This window comes from Pinus tabuliformis, chromosome J (assembly GCF_031772625.1).
Source record: "Pinus tabuliformis cultivar Carrire ecotype Pingquan chromosome J, CPIR1, whole genome shotgun sequence".
NCBI lineage: Eukaryota > Viridiplantae > Streptophyta > Pinopsida > Pinales > Pinaceae > Pinus > Pinus tabuliformis.
Window position 1 is genome coordinate 1428085071 of NC_142295.1, and position 20910 is coordinate 1428105980.

At 36.0% G+C, this 20910-nt stretch overlaps 1 protein-coding gene across 1 annotated transcript; it reads left to right on the forward strand.

The window, feature by feature from the left end:
• Positions 1-19040: 19040 nt before the first annotated feature.
• Positions 19041-20136, forward strand: LOC149232719 (uncharacterized). Its single transcript, XM_089381987.1, has one exon. The coding sequence runs from the start codon at positions 19153-19155 to the stop codon at positions 20134-20136; it is 984 nt and encodes a 327-aa protein (XP_089238113.1). The 5' UTR covers positions 19041-19152.
• The last annotated feature ends 774 nt before the right edge of the window (positions 20137-20910 follow it).

Consider the following 20910-nt stretch of genomic DNA (forward strand, 5'->3'; position numbering starts at 1 on the left):
ACTACTTGTGCCTCTCAAGTACCGAAGCACCCATTTCACTGCTGACCAGTGCTCTTTACCCGGATTTGCCATGTACCTGCTGACAACCCCAACTGCATGAGAAATATCTGGTCACGTACACACCATCGCATACATCAAACATCCTACTACATTGGCATAAGGAATTCGAGACATATAATCCTTTTCTTCATCTGTATTAGGACATAAACTCGAAGAAAGCTTAAAATGGAAAGCTAAAGGGACTGACACAGGCTTCACATTATTCATACCAAACCTCAAAAGTATTTTCTCAACATACTTCTGTTGTGATAGCCACAGCTTACCATTACTCCTGTCTCTGAAAATCTCCATGCCCAAAATCTGTCTTGCGGCTCCTAGATCTTTCATATCAAACGTCCTTGCCATCTGAGTCTTTAACCTGTTGATTTCTTCAATGCTTTTGCTTGCTAAAAGCATATCATCAACATACAACACTAAGATAATGAACATGCCATTATTTAACTGCTTAAAGTAAACACAATGATCATATTCACTTCTTACATATTTCTGACTCAACATGAAAGAATCAAACTTCTTATACCACTGCCGAGGCAACTGCTTCAGGCCATATAATGACTTCTTGAGCATGCAGACAAATTTCTCATTGCGATGCTGAACAAACCCTTCCAGTTGTTCCATATATATTTCCTCATCTAAATCACCATGTAGAAACGCAGTCTTAACATCTAACTGCTGCAACTCCAAATCAAACAAAGTCACTAATGCTAACACAATTCTAATTGAAACAATTTTAACCACTGGTGAAAATATCTCATGAAAGTCTATGCCAGCTTTCTGAGAAAACCCTTTTGCAACCAGTCTCGCTTTGTACCTGTCTTCCGTATCATTCACACCCCGTTTCAGCTTGAAAACCCATTTACACCCCACAGTTTTCCTGCCTTTCGGAAGTTCAACCAGATCCCACGTGCCATTCTTACCTAAGGCCATCATTTCTTCCTTCATGGCTGCTTTCCACTTGTCACTATTTGAACCTTCTACAGCTTCCTGATAACACAAAGGTTCATCATCATTAGCGATCAAAGCAACTGAAGTAACATGATCATCATACCTTCTCGGAAGGCGTTTGATCCTTGTAGACCTCCTTAAGAACGTTTTTGGTGCTTCCACAATTGGCTGTCTATCAACTGAAGGAACTTCTTCATGATCGCCATCTGAGACCTGTTCATGTCCTCCATCTGAACCCTGTTCATAATCTGATTCTGAAACCTGTTCATGACTAGAATCTGAACTATGGTCATTATGACTATCATTAGAAATGCTGTCAAACTGAATATGCTGGAAATCAGATACATCATCCTGTTTCAATCTTCTATCTACATCTAACTGTACAAGAGAGGATTCATCAAACTTTACATCTCTGTTGATGATGATTTTGCGGGTAGTAGGATCCCACAATCTAAATCCCTTTGTTCCATCACCATACCCAACAAAGATATACCTTTTCGATTTCGGATCTAATTTAGTTCGCTGATGTTTAGGCACTAGAGCATATGCATCACAACCAAACACTCTGAGTTTAGAATAGTCACAAGGGTGTCCTGTCCATACCTCTTGCGGAACCTTGCAGCCTATTGTCGTTGATGGAGATCGGTTTATCACATAACAAGCTGTTGCCACTGCTTCCGTCCACAACTCCTTTTGCAACCCGGCGTTACTCAGCATACACCTTGCTCTCTCTAGAAGAGTACTGTTCATGCGTTCAGCAACTCCATTCTGTTGAGGAGTATAAACCGTGGTCTTATGTCTTTCGATCCCTGCATCCTTGCAATAGCTGTCAAACTCCTTGGATGAAAACTCACCACCATTGTCAGTTCTTAAACATTTTATAGTTCTACCAGTGCTGTTTTATACCAATGCTCTAAATTGCTTGAAAACTGTAAAAACATCAGACTTTCTCTTCAACATGTAGACCCATACTTTTCGAGAAAAGTCATCAATAAACGATACAAAATACGACGAGCCACCATACGACGCTGTAGGGGTTGGACCCCACACATCTGAATGGATATAATCAAGTATGCCTTTACTAGTATGTTTGCCTGTTTTAAACTTTTGTTTACTTTGTTTACCAAACAAACAATGTTTACAGAAATCCAATTTTCCAGATCTTAGATGAGGAAGTAACTTTCGGTCAGCGAAAATTTTCAATCCTCTTTCACTCATATGCCCCAATCTTTGATGCCATAAGTGAATGGAACTACTGTCATGTTCAGACACAGACACATGATCTGACCCAGTTCTACCTTCTAACTGAAATAGATTTCCTACTTTCTTAGCCTTCATCACTAGTAAAATACCTTTATAGATTTTCATAACTCCACCTTGAATTACAGTTTTATATCCATTTGAATCAAGTGCTCCTAATGAAATCAAATTTTTCCTTAAATCTGGTACATGCCTCACATCAGTTAATATTTTGGTTGTGCCATCAAACATTTGTAGTTGTATGCTTCCAATCCCAACAATATTACATGTTATATCATTACCCATGTACACAACACCATCATCAATTGATTTATATGTTTTAAACCAATCTTTATGAATACACATGTGGTTAGATGCCCCGGAATCTAACAACCAATGTTGATCATGTTTTGAAATATTAACTGACAATACCTCATCACTCATACCTGAACAGGATACTGAACCTGTATCTGAGGTGTTGGCTTCCTTCTTTTCTGTCGAAGAACCTTCTTTAGCAGCCTGCTTTCGCTTCCAGCAATCCTTTTTCAGATGTCCAGCCTTGCCACAATGCCAGCACTTCATCTTTAGCTTCTTTCCTTTGGATTTTGAGCGAGAGTCGTTATGCTTTCCCCCAGAGTGTCTCTCTCGTGAGCGACCTCTGGCCATCATTACCTCTTATGTAGAGGTGTCTGCATTCGACCTCTTCCTCGTCTCCTCAGCCAACAAGGCTCCAACAACATCGTCAAATTCAAGGATATCTGATGTACTAAAGCTTATGGAAGTAACAAAGTGATCCCAGGATTCAGGCAATGAACACAATAGAGTTATTGCCTTATCCTCTGAATCAAATTTCACATCTAGACTGTCTAATTGCACCAACAAGGTATTAAAAACATTCAGGTGATCAGCAATTGAGGTACCTTCTTTCATCCGCAAACCGTAAAGTTGCCGTTTCAGGAGAATCCGATTTGTCAAAGATTTCGTCATATAGAGCTTCTCAAGCTTTGACCACAAGCCTGCGGCGGATTTCTCTGACACAATGTTGAACAGAACATCGTCCGCCAGACATAACCGAATTGCGCTCAGAGCTCTATCGTCCATCTCATCCCATTCATCCTCCGTCATGGAAGGAGGTCTTTTGTTTTTCCCCAACAGTGCTTTCGCCACACCTTGTTGAACCAGCAGATCGTGCATCTTCACCTTCCAGATCTCAAAATTATTCTTGCCATTAAATTTCTCTATTTCAAAACGGGCACTCTGTGTTTTGGCCATCTCGTCAAAGAATCTCCAATTTCAATTTGAAATACCAGCAATTTAAAAAACAAAATTGCCTATGCCTTTGTTTTTACACAACAAAGAAAAACTGCCTATGCCTTTTGTACCTGTGCCTTTTTATTTTTTTTTAAACTGCCCTTTGCACTTATATGAGAACTGTCTTTATTCTATTTGCCTTTATTTAACTGTTTTAAACAACCAGCAAATATATATAAAACAACCAGAATTTAGTTTGCAAACGATTCTTGCCACTGTCAGTTTCATATATCCGTAAGCAAAGTTCAGGCTTTATGTAGCTCCTCAGAAAACCGGCGCTCACAGCAAAACAAAAAACCCACACGCAAAACAAATATGCGTTCAAGTGCATTCAATTACCAATTCACAATATGAAAGCAATTCAAAAAAGGAACCCAATTTGCAGCTATATATATGTCCAATTCACATGACCACGCTGTTGCATATATATATTTCCAAGCCCATGCCCACGTTGTTTTTCAATATATATATACACACTGCTATCACATATATATCCACGCTATTATTGTTTTCAAATCTATTCACGCCGGTTTCAAAAACATATGTATCAACGTCGTGTTAAAACATATCAACGTTGTTGACTGCGCATACGTTTTTCAATACATTTACACGCTGTTTTATATCACTGTTTTATATCCATTACCATCGTTGCAAACATTGAAACACCGTTTTACAAAGCAGCAATGATCAACGCTCCACGTATGAGAGACATACCTTCTCGGCGCACCGCACAGCAAAACGCACCTTCAGTTATTCACGTTTTTGGCAGCAAGGTATTCCACCGTGGAATGCTTTCGCAGCAGAAAGTTTTATATAGGATGTGAACTCTGCGGCAATGCAGCAACACGTTGCTTCTATCTGATTGAAACCATGTGATGGACAACACCACGTTTCAGTAACAGAACCTCCAGCAACGCAAAGGATGATACGTTCCACGTATCCACACAGCAAACGATGATATGCTCCACGCACAGCAATGAACTTGTCTCAGCGCTAACAGCATTCACACGCAGGCAGGTTCACGCCCGCACCAGCACAGTCCGCCAGCATCAGCAGTCACGCACGCAGCGCCTCCAGTTAGCTTCTCCAGGCACCTCCAACATGCTCTGATACCAATTGTTGGAATTCAGAGGCACAACAAGTCAATAAAACACACAGCAAAATAAATCAAACACATAAACACAGTTTTTAACGTGGTTCACCCAACCAATCTGGGCTACGCCCACCAAACATAGGCATCAGAAGTTTATTAATCAAATTAGGAGATTACATCATGAAATCCTCACACTCTCTTAGCAAACATCCGAATGGTTGCCTGTTATATAGCCTAGAGAATCTAACAGCCTCATTAATTCCCTCACATCAAATATAGGAGGCATTAACTCCCTCCCAACAACCTGGAGTTAATCTAGGACCTGAATTCCTATTGTTGTCACCAGCTGAGATTTTTCCTATTTCATCCCAAACAGAAAATCTCAACACTTACATACCTGTGGACACGTGCTTTAATATCAAATGAAACTTATGAGGGTCTACTCAGCAACTATAGCAAATATGTTTTGAACAGGAAATCGTGCAAAGGTTTCCAAATCGACATCCCGTACAAGGGAATTATCATCCCGGATGACAAAGTCAGAAATATTAGTTCGTATGACATCTTTGCGCCCATCTGTAATTCATTCGAACGAGCCAAGGTAGTATTTAGCTGGTGAGTTCAAAAAGACGGAAAAAAATGAATTATCCCAGGATAAGCTAGCCCTACAAAGGCTTCACGTGGTTGTAGAGAAAGCGAAGGTGGAGCTGTCATGTTCTTCTGAGACATAGATTAATCTACCATTTATCACAGCAGATGCATCTTTTGAAAATCATTTGAATGTGGCAATAACTCGTTCAAAGTTTGAAATGGGAGTAAATCACTTACCCGAGAGAACAAGAATCCATTGCAAGGATTGTCTAAAAGATGCAGGGATTATGGCATGGGTTCAAGAGATTGTTGCGGAGATTTTAGAAAGAAGCCAAGTAAAGGTGTTAAATGGATGCTGCCATCGAAGGTGGAATTCTACGGGGTGATGTAAAGGAGTTGTTTTGACTGACCTGAAGAACCTTGTCGTTACGATTTAGCGAGCTTTGAAATCCCTTTATCAGGTCAACTTCATGGATTCTGAGATGCCTCCTTCGTCTTCAAGCTCCACGGTCGGGTCCAAACTGACAAGGCATTCCCTCCTTCGACTTCAAGCTCCACGGTAGTCCACACTAACAAGGAATTCCTATTTGTATGAGCCTACCTTGCGAGACAGTTCACCCTCTCTATCCACTGAAAAACCCTCTGCACGTGCATCCTGTTAGAACATTAATCATGCCTGACCGTATGATGGCGTTAGTAGGCGTAGAGCGGCTGTAGTCGGCGAAGAGCGGCTATAGTCAGCAGATTTAGGTAGATAATAAATAGCAGTAAGTGAATAGCTGTAGTGGATCTGTGTATAAATTTCTATGTTTGTAATGTAAGGATGAAGCTCATTCCATGAGTCTTCCAGTTTCTGATATGGTATCAGAGCTGAGGGTTTGAACTTGAGTTTGTTGCCGCCTGGAGAGATATGTTTGTAAGAACTGTGTTGCGTTATGGTGTGGCTGTGAACTTGAGAAGGAGTTGTGCCTGTAGCTGTGCGTGTGGTGGAGCTGTGTGCTCATCGAGTTGGGAGCTGTGTGCTCAGCCAGTTGTTGGCTCACTCAGGTGAGCTGTGAGGAAGGCCCAATGGTGCTTGCGTAAGGTAGGATCTGAGTTAGAAGAGTGTTGTGTTAAGTGCAGACTATGTGAGGTGAGGCGGAGCGGTGTGGCTAGCCTTGATGTGTGTCTGCCAGGGTGTCAATCACCATGTCAAATCTTGTGTGTTGAGGACGCGTTGAGTCCTGTGTTGCTGGGCTGCTTAGAGGTCTCAGTAGTGTGAAGGTCTCAAGGAGCGAGATCCCATTTGTGTCTGAAGAGTGGTGGATTGTGTGCCACCTGGAGTATTTTTTTTAAAAGCTGTTTGTTGCAGAGTGTTGTTGAAAGAGAATCATTGAAGCACCGTGTGTGGAGCCTGGAGGGCCAAGGAGAGCCGCTTGTTGAAGGAGCTGCGGATTTCCCAGGAGGAGCTGTGAAGCGCTAGGAAAAGAGGGCGTTGTATGTTGAGAGGTTGAGAGCCGCAGAAGTGCCGTTGTTGTGAATCTTGGAGGAGACTGTGTGTTAAGCATTAGAGCCATGAGGAGCTTCTTGGAGAAGCGACCTGCATTAATACTGCTAGACAATTATATTTTGAGTCGATGACTGTTTGAGTAGCGTTGTGGTGCTGTGAAGATTGGAACATTGTTGTTGCTCTCTGTTCTTCATGTTCTTTGAATGCTGTAGAAAAATCGGTTTGCAGCGGGTAAAGGCTTTGGTGAAGATCGAATTGGTTGAAGTTGTTGGTGAAGGTCAAATTGGTTGAAGCTGTCTACTGAATGTGATTTCTGTGTTCCAGCCACAAAATGAGGAGAGAGCCACCGCGGTCTTTTGTTTATGTTTAGAGCTCACAAGAGCCTTCGTTGGAACAAACAAGGACCCCTTAGCAAGAAGTAAAAAATGAAATGTTTTGTTGTAAGCCTCGCTGAGACTTAGACCAACAGGCAAGTTAAATTTTAGGTCCTCGTGATTAAGGGGAGGTGTTAGAGCATTAATCACGCCTGACCGTATGATGGCATTAGTCGGCGTAGAGCGGCTGTAGTCGACGAAAAGCGGCTATAGTCAATAGATTTAAGTAGATAATAAATAGCAGTAAGTGAATAGCTGTAATGGATCTGTGTATAAATTTCTATGTTTGTAATGTAAGGATGAAGCTCATTCCATGAGTCTTCCAGTTTCTGATACATCCACTGAAAAACGCTCTGCATCCACGAAAAATAATCTGAATTCCCAAATCAATGTCCGTACCCTAACTAACCCAAACAACCGAAACTTGCATGGCACGGCGGATAATTCAAATCAATGTGCATACTCTAACTAACCCAAATAACCGAAACTTGCATTGGACGGCGCATAATATTTGAATCATCTAACACACCAAATCAATGGTGCCAACAAGCGTAGAGTGTCACTAGAGTGAGTGACAGTTGAAAGGGTTCTTTGCAGAGAGAAACACCTTACTGTGTAATAATTATGTTAATTATAATATTTATTTAAATCATATTTTTTAAAATTATATATTTAATTTTATTAAACTTAAAAATTTCTTTATAATTTTATTATTAATTAATTAAATTTAAATTTAAATATATTATAAAATTTATATTTTTTATATTATAAAACAATAAATATAATAACATTATTATTGAAAATTTCTTATAAATTTGATTATCCAAAAGCATTTATATCATATATAAATTATTATGAATGGTAAAGATTTATTTTAATTGAATTGAATTTTAAGATAGAAGATTAAATTGTAATCCACGTAATATTTGGGTGAAAGGTAAAGATTATTTAAAAGAACATAACCATTTGATATAGTCTCAACCATATACTAGATTAAGCTTAAATATCATTTGAAATTATATAATTTTATTGTTGTAATGTCAATCATGACACTCTACAATAATTTTTTTTTAAACACTATATATTAAAACCTAAAATTATGTGTTACACATTTTATTCATATAAAAAGAAACATGTCAATGTATAAGAATAAAATACAAGAGGTAAACAATAAATTAGTAATAATAGAATATACATGGAAACCACATAAATCATGACACATACTCATTTTGGAAACCCTAAATCGGAAACCAAAAAGTATTAGATTTGTTACTTTTGGACAAAAGGAACCTTAAAATGGATTATCCAAAACCTATTTATAGGGTTAATTACATGCAATACTATGAAAACATACCACGGTCACCAATGCCATGTGCCCAAAAACCAAGATTGTAGACTACACTCATTTGACTTTATCCCCATTTTAGGGTTGAATTGGGGAAATTATTTGAATTGAATTTGAAAAACTTGCATGGCCCCTTATCACTCTAGAAATTACCATGGGTATGCATATCTGACTAGCTTTTACAATCATATGCTCATTTATATGAAGTTAAAAATGTTCCATCTTCAAAGTGTGTGTTTGTGGGCGCACGCGCATGCACATGTGTATTTGTTATTACCTCTGCACTTATGCTACCATTCTCACATTATCACCTTCTCACACCAGGTGCTCTCCTCATGCCACAAAATCTTTAGTTGTAAACAAATCCAGCTCAACCTTAATCTCCATTTGTAGCTCTCTTAGTTGTTACTTCTGTACTCAGAATTTCCTATGAGAGACTTTCCCTCTCACACTTAAAATTTATCCTCTGGTAGTTGTGTCATGTGGCACTCCATATGCTTCAATGCCAACATTTGACCACTCCCCTCAAAGATTTTAGATTGACCCTAGTTATGATACCACTAAAATGTGAGAGATAAATGATATGCTAGAGATAAACAACTAATAAACATAAACTAGAAACATATAAATCACATATAGGATTTATCTAGGAAAATCTAAACTAGGGAGAATCCAACCATGAAGCTTAAATTACATCTTGGCCAAATATAGCCACATTATTAGCTGAGTGATCCCAATATTTTATCTCTTCTTGCAAGCTTACAATGGAGTATTATAGGCCTATTTATAGGCTTCATTACATCCAATATCATGGATCAATACAACGGGTCACTAATACCATCTACCCAAAAACCATGTATTTTAGACCAAACAACTTTGAATATATGCCTAAGTCAAGTTTACCTAACAGTCTCTCCTTTGAATTGACTTAGGGGAGTTCTTAAAACCCAAGTTGGGAAACTCACATGTCTTCCCTCCTACCATCGCTCTAGATTATTCATAAAAATATTGAGAGGCGGGGAGGGGCGTTGAATGAGTATTTTTATTTAACTTGGAATTCAATTTCAAATTCAAATAAGTGTATGCTATTGTATTCATGTATACGTGCCATTAATGAATTAAAAATGTGTATGTGCAGATTACTAATTTTTCATAAATTTCATCAGTGATTTAACCTAACCATTGCATCATTATTTCTTTAGTCATTCATGATGCAGTAACCATGAGTAGTAAAGAGTAGATAAACAATAATAGATAAGCAACACATCAACACATAAGGACATTGGGATTTTAGTTGGAAACCCAATGTGGGAGAAAACCATTGTTGTTTTCATCTAGGTATTCTTATTTTATTATAAAGAAAGTATTTTTGCAATTTTGTACTAGCACAGACTCTTGCTAGCATGCAGGCTCCTACTTGTAGGAGGATACAACCTCCACTTGTTCTCTAGCTCCTACTAGAAGGGGGCTACAACCCCTAATCAAGTTTATCGGCTCTTACTGGAAGGAAGCATCAAGTCCCTCACTGAAGGCTACGATCCTCAACACCTCATGGACCACATTTCATAATATTTGATACTGGATCCACCCATCTCAATCAACCATCAAAGCATGTAGGCCATTTTCATCAAATTTTCAAACTAGACCCACACCCAACATTATGCGCAATACCAATTAACCATTATGAAACCAAATATTGAATACTAAACTACTGAATAGTAATATTGAATCACTATAACCATATCATACCAATATACCAAGATATAACTAAATCAACCCACTAAATAAACTCAAAGTCAATAACCAATCATCAATCTACATTATCAGACAACAATCATTCTAATCAAGACAGCCTTGACAAATAGTAGTGAATAATACATAACTAATTAATTTTCATCACCAAGCGACATTTCAAACCCTAGAACATATACGTGACTGTCATTAAATAGATGCACGCATATACATGCTTCTTATGCATAAAACGTGTGTACATATCTCAAAACATATTTTTCACCAGTCTTTGATAAGAAACCATATATCACTGAAACTTTGTCAAGCTTTGTTAATCATTACCAATAACAGATAGGACCATAATTATCAACAAACAAAATAATTAATCAAATGACATTTACTTAGACGGTATACGTGGTTATTCTAAGGCATATCCACATATGTACGCGACATTCCAGAAAATAAACAACGTACATATCTTAACACACATCAAACCCTCTCCATAAACATTATTTTTGTCTTGCATGTAGACTCTGTCAAAAACATATATCTCTACACATACATCCAAATCAGAGTTCTATTATAACCACAAATCTTGCATTTTTAGCAATTCAAACATTTTGCAACAAGTAAAATTAATCAAGCATATATTTCAACACGTCTTCAGATCTCTCAAATCTAAGCCTTATCCTTGCTCCCTGGTGCACACATGTCATAGATCAGATTACACAGCAATGATCCATTACATTGCACACTTAACTCCTTGATCTCCTTCTCCTTATATAGTTATTTTCCTTGCCAATACCATAGGAAAATCCCTTGGTAATGTTGTCTGTAATTATTGACAGGATCAAATAGACGTTGCCGAGACAATACTATGGGTGATTACCATGAGAATAACTCCTGGTTTTCTACTTTCCATGGTTAGGATTATGTATGTGACTTTGATTCATTAAACCTGCATATGTACTTAACTCTTGTTTACAGGGGTCATGTATACTTTTCAGACTTCATACTTTCATTTTTTCTCAAAGTAAACATGTGGCAAGATTGTCAATACACTTCCTCATCTTTGCAATACATGTACCAATATTCATGTCATTTGCAGTAGTTTCATAATCATCATATTATAGCCAAGTTTACATCAACGATATATTTGCACATATGACCTCTCTTGTAACCAATGACTCTATGATCCCATGTTTACATCAATCACCCAAAATGGTGTTACATACATGACATGACTTGATCCCAATAACCCATATATGACTAAATTTTACAATGTTTGCAATATGGGGCTTTCCATGACTCGTTCACCAAAATACATACATGAGATTAATCCATGCTATCCATAGATACTCTTTATAGCAGCAATGGATATATATATATATATATATATATATATATATATATATATATATATATATAGACGAAGACTATTTGCAACAGTAATAAAGACTGAGCAATAAGATATGAGAATGCATAGAACTAGTTAGTAATCATAAGAGTGTCTATGATCATCAACAATGAGGATTTCATATCATTTATTTCTTTCATCAATAACAATAATAATGTGGCATCATCAATAGCTTCAACAAATATAAACCAAGGCATGTTGACAAAATCATATTGATATCCTTCTTATCAGTAAAAATGTCGATCAACAGTGACTAATGCAAGAAGATAGATCAACAACAATAATATGAGCTCATCATAGTCAACATCATGCAATAAGGAGTGCCCATGATGCCAACAATGAGCCATTAGAAGTATAGAATATGCTCCCCCAGAACATTAGTCAACATTTTATCACCATAGCATGTACGCACACACACACACACATATATATCCTCTTCACCAATGAAGATGTTAGCAAAGCATGCATCAAAGAACTAGATGAACAACAACAATAATATAAGATCATGAATCAACACATATAAACATTAGATATACAACATCAACATTTTGCAATAAACCATTGTTAAGACCAACATTTCAAAAAGCTACTTATGGAAGCATGAGAAGCTCCCTGTAAGGTTATTCCACTTGTTCTTTACCACGAAGAAATGTACATGAATGTTTGAGTTATTTCCTTTGTCCTTTTCCAATGTCAATGCCAATTTCCATAGCCAATAATAAACCATAAGTGATTCCCAATGTAATGTTTTCTCCCTCCATTCATCTTGAAATACGTGTCCCATGACCTTGGTCTTATTTTATTTAAATATAAACTTAACCCAGGGTTGTTACAAACCCCTGCCCCTTGGGGGGACACGATATTTAGTGTTCTATGATACTAATGACCATACAAAACGTTGACAACAAAACATACTGCCTATTGGAGATTTATAAACAAAGGTCAATGTAATAATTATAATGACACACACACACACACACACATGTATACAAAAAAATCATTTGCTTCTACCAACAAGTAAAGAAGGATATAATGCTCGCATTTGATCGGCCATCTTCAATTTAGCTCCATTGGGCCCAAAGTGCTTCCACTGCACTTTAACCTTCTCTATTTCTTTGTTCCGGGGAATGATTTGTTTCCATTGCAATATGTGTTGTTGTTATGGTTGGAACTCTTCCTTTGGTTCCACCTGCAATACATACCAATCAATCACATGATCAACATCTTGTACATATCTCTTAAGCAATTAAACATGGAAAACATCATGGACTTTGACCAATTGTGGGAAATAAATTTTGTAGGCCATTGTTCCAATCATCTCAAGGATCTCAAAAGGACCGCAATATTGAGGTGCCAACTTGAGACATGGCCCAATCCTCAAGAAGATATTCTTGGGCTTGATGCACAAGTACACATGCTCCTCAACCTGAAACTCCTTCAATGCTTTATGTTGATCCTCATAAATCTTCTTCCTGTCATGTGCTACCTTCAAATTCCTTTTAATAACCTGCATCTCCAAGGATCTAGGTATGGAAAGGGTGTACACCTAGGTCCAAGCTCGGATGTGCCCTAGGTCGTATGTCAAATGGTGAGTGTAGAAATTTGATAGATATTTCCAGTACTCAAGATTTCAAACTAAAAAACAAGAGACACAATTCTACTCTACTAATATCCGAAATGGAAATCACAATTTAGAACAAAATGCATAAACATGGAATAAGCAAAACCACAAATACATAGTGATTTCTAGATGATCCAACTAGGAAAAAAAACCCACAAGCCTCTTTGCATTAATAAGTTGAATAGAGAAACTATTACAATTACTAGCTCTTGCTCTGAGCTCAACTTGCAAAAGAATAATTGTTCTCTCTGTTTAATGAGAAAATTTCGCCAACACTTAGCCAATTATTTTCTCACCAGGCCTCCTATTTCCTTGCGTAAATCTGAGAAAAATCGAGCTCCCAAACAATAGGGAAGTCCATATTTCCTTATGCAATTTCCAAGGGATTGATCTTCTGACTGCATGCAACAACTGTACACTCAACCAATATACAATCCATGTTACACTAGCCTTTGTCTCATCCACTTCAGCTAAGAATTTGAATTCCATGTATGCATGAGCTATTTTGAACTGATTGATCAGTTAACTGACAGGTCTCTGAGTTAGACTGTTATTCCACTCCACAACTGACCTTCAATTGAATCTATCAATAGTTAGAGGTCAGTTAACTGAAAATAATTGAACTATATTTTTAAAATTTAACAATCACACATGCATGACTAAACTGCAGGTCCACTAACTCGAATTACTGAGCTAACTGAGTGACAAGAGCCATGCCACACTGGTTAACATGCATGGCTAAACTACAAGTCCACTAACTCGAATTACTGAGCTAACTGAGTGACAAGAGCCATGCCACACTAGTTAACTTCCTCCAAGTTCTCTTGCTCATTATGAAATTCGATTTACTCAATTTGACTAAGGCTAAGGTCAAATTGAGCCTTTCTTGCTACATTTTCTAACAATGGGCCCTACCTTGGATTAACCTCACATTCGCTTTAGGACCATTGGGGATCCTGATATGATAGATGATTCCATAAAAGTGCAAGCCTAGATCGAGTTAAGGCCAGATACACTTTCAGAATAGTGGAGCATTAGTGGACCTCATGTTGTGTTGATGTGGTAGTGCCATAAGGGGAAGATAGGGACCATGTGATTTCACATAAAGAATAATGATGATGTGGCCTAATTTAAATGGATAAACTTCTGATGGGTATACATTTCAATCTAGGAGTCAAATTGAGGTGAAACTTATATTGAATGAGATGAAGGTAATGGTGGTGTTTGTTTTGAGATTAGAAGTCTTTGAGAAAAAGAGGTTGTCTGACTCCATCTTCATAGTAGACCTTGGATATTATGTCAAAGAGAATAGATAACACCTCCCACAACCCAAGATAAGACAACGGGGTGGGAAGGTATGTTACAGAGTGGTATCAGAGCTTAGGTTTAGCACGAGACATGAAGAGGATCATGCACAAAACTTAATACAATAATTTAATTATTGCATATGATAATTTTCTTTGGATTTACAGTTGATGTGGTTGCTCACCTTGATAGAATGTTGATATGTCATAATTGAATTGGTTTTTAATTATGTGAACAACTTTAGATCAACATGCTTATGCTGAGAGACCAAAGCAATAAACTTCTATATTCATGTCAATTTTAACTGACAATTTTGTGTGTGTGACAAAATAGAGAGAGAGATAAGGAGACACAATTTCTAGCAAGAAATAGAGGAATGAGTGATAGAATGGTACAATATGGTACAATTATATCTCATCATAATTAGGAAGAGGAACTAGTTGGGAAGAGGTCAAAGGAAAATTCTCCTTATTGGATATATACTCTTAAGAGATTGAGCCCAATTGAATTGAGAATTTGTAAGGAGGACATTTAAAATATTGTGAGATTACAAGAAAAGAAAACACAAGTGAATTCAATGGTTTTGTAGAGCTTATCAGATCTGCAAAGGAAAAAGAAACATGAGCTTGGTGCCAACTATCCAGGCAAGCACAAATCCAAGAAAAGACTATCTGAAATGTTGTCATGTTTTCTTTGTACTTATCTAAAACATTACTCTTGCAACCTGCTACAATTCCAACTCATAGTACATCACTTCTCTTTGCACTATTATTAGTGCTTACTACTCCAATCACTTCTCTTTGCACTATTATTAGTGCTTACTACTCCATTTTTTCTTCATCTCCCTTCATGGTTGTAATCTCCCCTCTTCTACAATTGTAAATTGTTTAACAAAACTATTTTTTATATAGTTTTTCATTCATCTCCATTGGTATACTACTTATTTCTTCTTAGATCTACTTCTAAACCATCTCCACCTCAACCTTCTTTTCCAAAATATTCACTTTGCAATCTTCTTCAACTAGTCCATGATTGCATTAGTTTAGATATTCCCATCTTCTTTGCTCCTTTCGTAACTAGTCCATCGTTTGCATTAGTTTAAGTCACACCTTCCATAACTACTTCATTTTTATGAACACATCAACTTTGTGTTCATCTTTTATATCCTCGTCTTCTAGCATATTATATAGCTCATTGCTAACTTTTCTTCTACAATTTTTTTGCCAATATTTAAACCAAACATCACACCTTATTCTTTATTTTTGTTGTCATTATTAATTTCAACAATTTCTTTTACATTATCCTCCTATTTGATTGTACAATCATCACTACATGGTCCATAACTACAACGCAATTAAAATTCAAAATTTTAAATTCATATATCACAAAAGGGACCTTCGACAATAGTGGTTCTCACATCACAATGTTTGGATTTCCAACCTCGCTTGCACACAACTTGCTAAAGGTGCAAGTTTTGTCTCCTCTTTAGGCTTGCATTCCACCACATGTTGTACATTATTCATTATCTCTGCCTGAATATGTAGATATTCCTCATCCTCTATTTAATTCATTTGCCATTAATGTTTCTCATCACTCTATTAATTCAACTCTTTTGGGTTCTTCATTGCTTTAATTTTTGTTTCTTCTCTTCTCTTTTGAGTTCCACTTAATAATTTCTTCCCAAGTTCTAATAAAAATTTATATATCTTGAGTAAGCACCTTTTCCCACTCTTTTCGTTATCTCTAGCCATTCTCTTTGGATTCCTAATGTGTTGAGACTAATCTAAGGATGCCACTTGTGCAAACATCTTATACATTTCTCTTCTCACATTGTCATTATTAGTGCAATGTTCTTAAATCTGTGAGTTTCTCCTTGAACCAATAATACAATCTTTACAATCTCCTTTTTGCATGCTTCTCAACACCACAGTATTACAACCTCTCACAACTTCTACCCATCAATCTTCTCTCTAACATGAGTTGTTTATGCCTCTATTTTTCTTCTCACATTTCTTATTTTTATCTAACTATCCTTCATTCTTTGTGATATCCAAATTATGGAAATCCTTTTCCATCAAATTTATAAACCTTTTTCTTTAAAAATATTTTACTAAAAAAAATAAAGTCAATTTTCCTCAACTTTCAACTTTCTCCTATAATAAACGTACATTCTCTTTAACTATTCTCCCAAGAAGTCCATTTTACTAGAATCATCTTCACCAACAATGCATCCATTATAACTTGATTTGGTACATACAATTATGCAAACTAAAATGTTCAAATAAAAGCAAATGCAACAAACAATAACCAGAAACAATTCTAATTTAAATTTAACAAGATAAATACACAACAATTTTTTCATTATTATTAAAATCATAAAAGATTTAAAATGTTAACTCATTATAATAATAAAAAAATATTGCACTCATTCTAACCCACACATTTAAATGACGAAGCTCATATAACACAGTTTACAACACTGAGAGAAATAAGACGTTTCTATATATTTAAATTCTAAACTATTTAGATATAATAATTGAGTTCTAATTCAGGAAACTCCTACATATTTAAAATTTTGAAACTCTTATATATTTAAATTTTAGACGAATTACAATTCATAAAACTCTTACATATTTAAATTTTAAACTATTTAATCATGATAATTGAGTTCTAATTATCTGAATCCTTTAAAGTAAATCCAGCATTTATTTCATTAATCTTGAATTCTCATAACCATGAATCACGTGTCTAACTCTATGCAGCATCATTTTTTGGCTTGAATGGTCAAAATTGAAAGAAGAAAATGTATAATGAGATGTGTAATTTTAATACAAGATTATGTTGTTAATTAAATGTATTTTAGAAAGTTTGAAAAATATTGTTCTCATTCAATTTTTTTGATAAATTAAATTCATAATGAATATATATTTTAATAACTTTGAAAATTACCAAAAATATCTTTGTTCTAAAAATATAGAATTATTTTCTATATCCGGAGAGGTGTATCTTGTAACGTAACTAATTATGCACCACATTTTCAGTACCATGAACTTGTTTTTAAAAGATCCCAATGACGTATTCGGTCCATACGACGTCATAGCCCATGCGCAAAATAGTGTTTGTGAAATGGGGATCTAACAATTTGAAGGTACCTTTGCTTCTATTGACTTACCACCATTTTGGCATATCAAATGCCCAAAGATGCATTTGCTTTTTATTTTTCAATTCTTTGGTGTGGGTTGTTAGAATTGAGTAGGTCTATATATTATTTATACCATCTTAAATGTTAAGAGTATCATATTATATATATTTGTTTTTATTTTCCGTACAATTTTAATGAGATTGAAATGTTTGTTTTTTGCAATAATTTCAGAAGTCCCTACAATTTATTGAAATGTTTGTTTTTTGGAATGATTTCAGAAGTCCCTACAATTTTACTGAGATTGAAATGTTTGTTTATTAGGAATACTTTCAAAAGTCAAAAGTGCGATATTATTTATGTATACATTGTTTTTATTCTTCTTACAATTTCACTTAGATTGAAATGTTTGTTATCTGGAAATAATTTTTACATGAAGAATGATATATTTGTTTTTAGGAATATATATATATATATATATATATATATATATAATTTTTATATCAAATATAAACAAGAAAATTATTTTACGAAATGTTAAAATTAAAATTTTATTTTAGAACAAAATTAATTTATAAAAAAAATTACTTCTAGCGCCAGATACTTTATGGGAATTTAAGATCAATTCTATCAGATGTATAAAAATTATAATATTTTTTTAAAAATATATTTATTTTGACTTTTTAAAAATGAATTACCTCACAATCCATCATTTGACCATGAATAATTCAGGTTACGTATTAACAAATAAATGAATTAACAAAAACTCATAATCAATCATTTGACCGAGCATAATTGAGGTTAGGTTTTAAGACATAGATACATGTATTAACAAAAACTCATCCCTGGATCAAGGTAGTGAGCGAGCGCTTTTAATACGTGTTGAATTTTTAGAGAGTAGGCGCATGTTTTTTAAACCAAACGTGCTTCTAATAATACGAGAGTTGGAGAGCCTTAGCAACATCAATTTGAAGAATTTTTGGGCGAAAATCACATGGAGAAACTTTTGTCTACGCTTTTAGAACTAATGTGGTTCATAGTCAGGATAAGTTCATCGTCAGGATAAATTGAATAAGCAGATCTGACTTATACACTTTAAATAAACCGAACAGAATATCGAATAACTCAAATTTCTTGATAAAATAATAGCTAAAAAACAACAGCTAGATTTAACCTGATAACGAATAATTTGACCAATTTAATTTATTTCAACATATTATCTCAAATTTATTTCAACATATTATCTCAAATCCACGCGGTTTGCTTTCCCGTATTCCCTCGCGTGATCAACGACGCAAGTTAGTGGCCTGTGCTACCACTATAAATCTTAAATTCACTTCCCTCACCTTTGCACTGTCCACACACAAACAAACAGTCGCGATTCCCATCTTTGCAAATTCTGCATCGACATTCATTGAACACAGATTCACAAACAAATCGAATCAACGAGTGAGGCAGCCATATCCCAAAAGGCTTCGAATTCTTCTGTATCATGGGTGCTAAGTGCAGTTCTAGTTGCTTTGGGTCTGCCATGGAAGCCGAGGCGAGCGAAATGGGATGTAAGTCGGAATCTGTGTGGTCGAGGTTCAAAGGGCGTTTAAAACAGAAAAAAGAAAGCCAGTCTTCCAAGCCAGTCGCTTTTTCAAATTACGCTGTCCAGATTTCTCCTGTTTGCCTTATCAGCGGGAAATCGAACGCTTTGGTGAATATTGTGTCGATTTCTCGAGACGGAGAATTCGTTCCTGTAATTCTGTCACCAGTTGGGAAAGCAATGTCCAATGAGAGGCAGCCCACCAAGCAGAAGACTCAATTGAGATTCGATGCAGCAGAGATTAAGGTCAAGTCACGGGATCCCAATATTTCAGTGAAGTCAAGCAATGGACCCAAGGTTTCACAAGACCCTCTCCAAAGAAGTCGTACAAAAGATACCAAAATGCCAGTAATGGGGCAGACCAGAGCACAAGATCAGATCCTGCAGAAAAAGGAAGTAGCGCACTCGATTCCGGTACCAATCGAGCACTTATCTAAGGCCAGTGGCACCTCCGTTACAGTGGATTCTAAGAGAAGTAAACTGTCGAAATTTGTTAATTTTCCCAGGAAAGTGAGTTCTAATGCTACCAAACGTAAGGGGATCAAATCCACTACCCTCTCACAGCTTCTGCGCCCAGGCGTGAATAGAACTATAGGAAATTTCCAGCCTGAGAAGATTAATAGGGGGGCGGAAAGAAAGGGAACTGTTACACGTGACGCCGGGAAAGAGGGTGTAGGATATAGTATGGCTATAAATTTATGTATCTTAATTATAATTATGGCATGCTTGGTAGTGTTCTCAAACAGGCTTTTAGCCGTTTTATGTACTTCCATAGGGTGGTATTTACTTCCCACCTTGCTGAAAAAAAAAAAAAAAACAAACCGTCAGCAGCAGCAGCAGCAGCAGTTGGACGCGTTAACAGAGGCAGATCACATTAGATGTTAAAACGCATTAGATAGAAAATGCGGTTTTTTATTTAAAATGTGTTTTTAAATATATAAACAATTTTAATTTGTTTGAAAAATTCAGTGTTTATGTATCTAAATTTTATAATTTTAGTAAGAAATTTTGATTATTCAAATATCAATTTGGAAAAAAAAAAATGAAAATTTACTCTACTATTAAAACCAATATAATTAATCAGTTAAATATAATAAAATAATATTTTAAAATTTAATAAGTAATTTATAAACAATATAGTTTAAACATAATATAATAATATTTTAAAATTTAATAAAATCAAATAATTAACTTCGCTTTTATCTATTACTCATTAAATTTCAAAACTACAATCAATTTATATTATTAAGTATTAAGGATTTATTACATCTTCTGAAATGGTAATCGGGATTCGGGAACGAGGAAAAATATGGCCTTAAAAGGGAACATCTAACTCCATCATGGACAGTACAAACGAATACGTCACGCATGGTGATGAAAAAACCTGACACCATATTGGCCAATAGGTCTTCTTTTCGGCCGCGGCTAACCAGCCTGCCATAGGGCATTAAATGCCCGGGGAGATGCACGCTGGATAACCCGTTAACACGGGAACTGGGTATTAAATAAAAAATGGGAATTCGCCTGTTATTGGGCTATCCAGCGGGCATTTAATGCCCTATGGCAGGCTGCCGAAAAGAAGACCTATCGGCCAATATGGTGTCAGGTTTTTTCATCACCATGCGTGACGTATTCGTTTGTACTGTCCATGATGGAGTT

Bases quoted from the DNA above. Each gene is read 5' to 3' on its own strand.
- LOC149232719 (XM_089381987.1), top strand. From the start codon at position 19,153: ATGGGTGCTAAGTGCAGTTCTAGTTGCTTTGGGTCTGCCATGGAAGCC.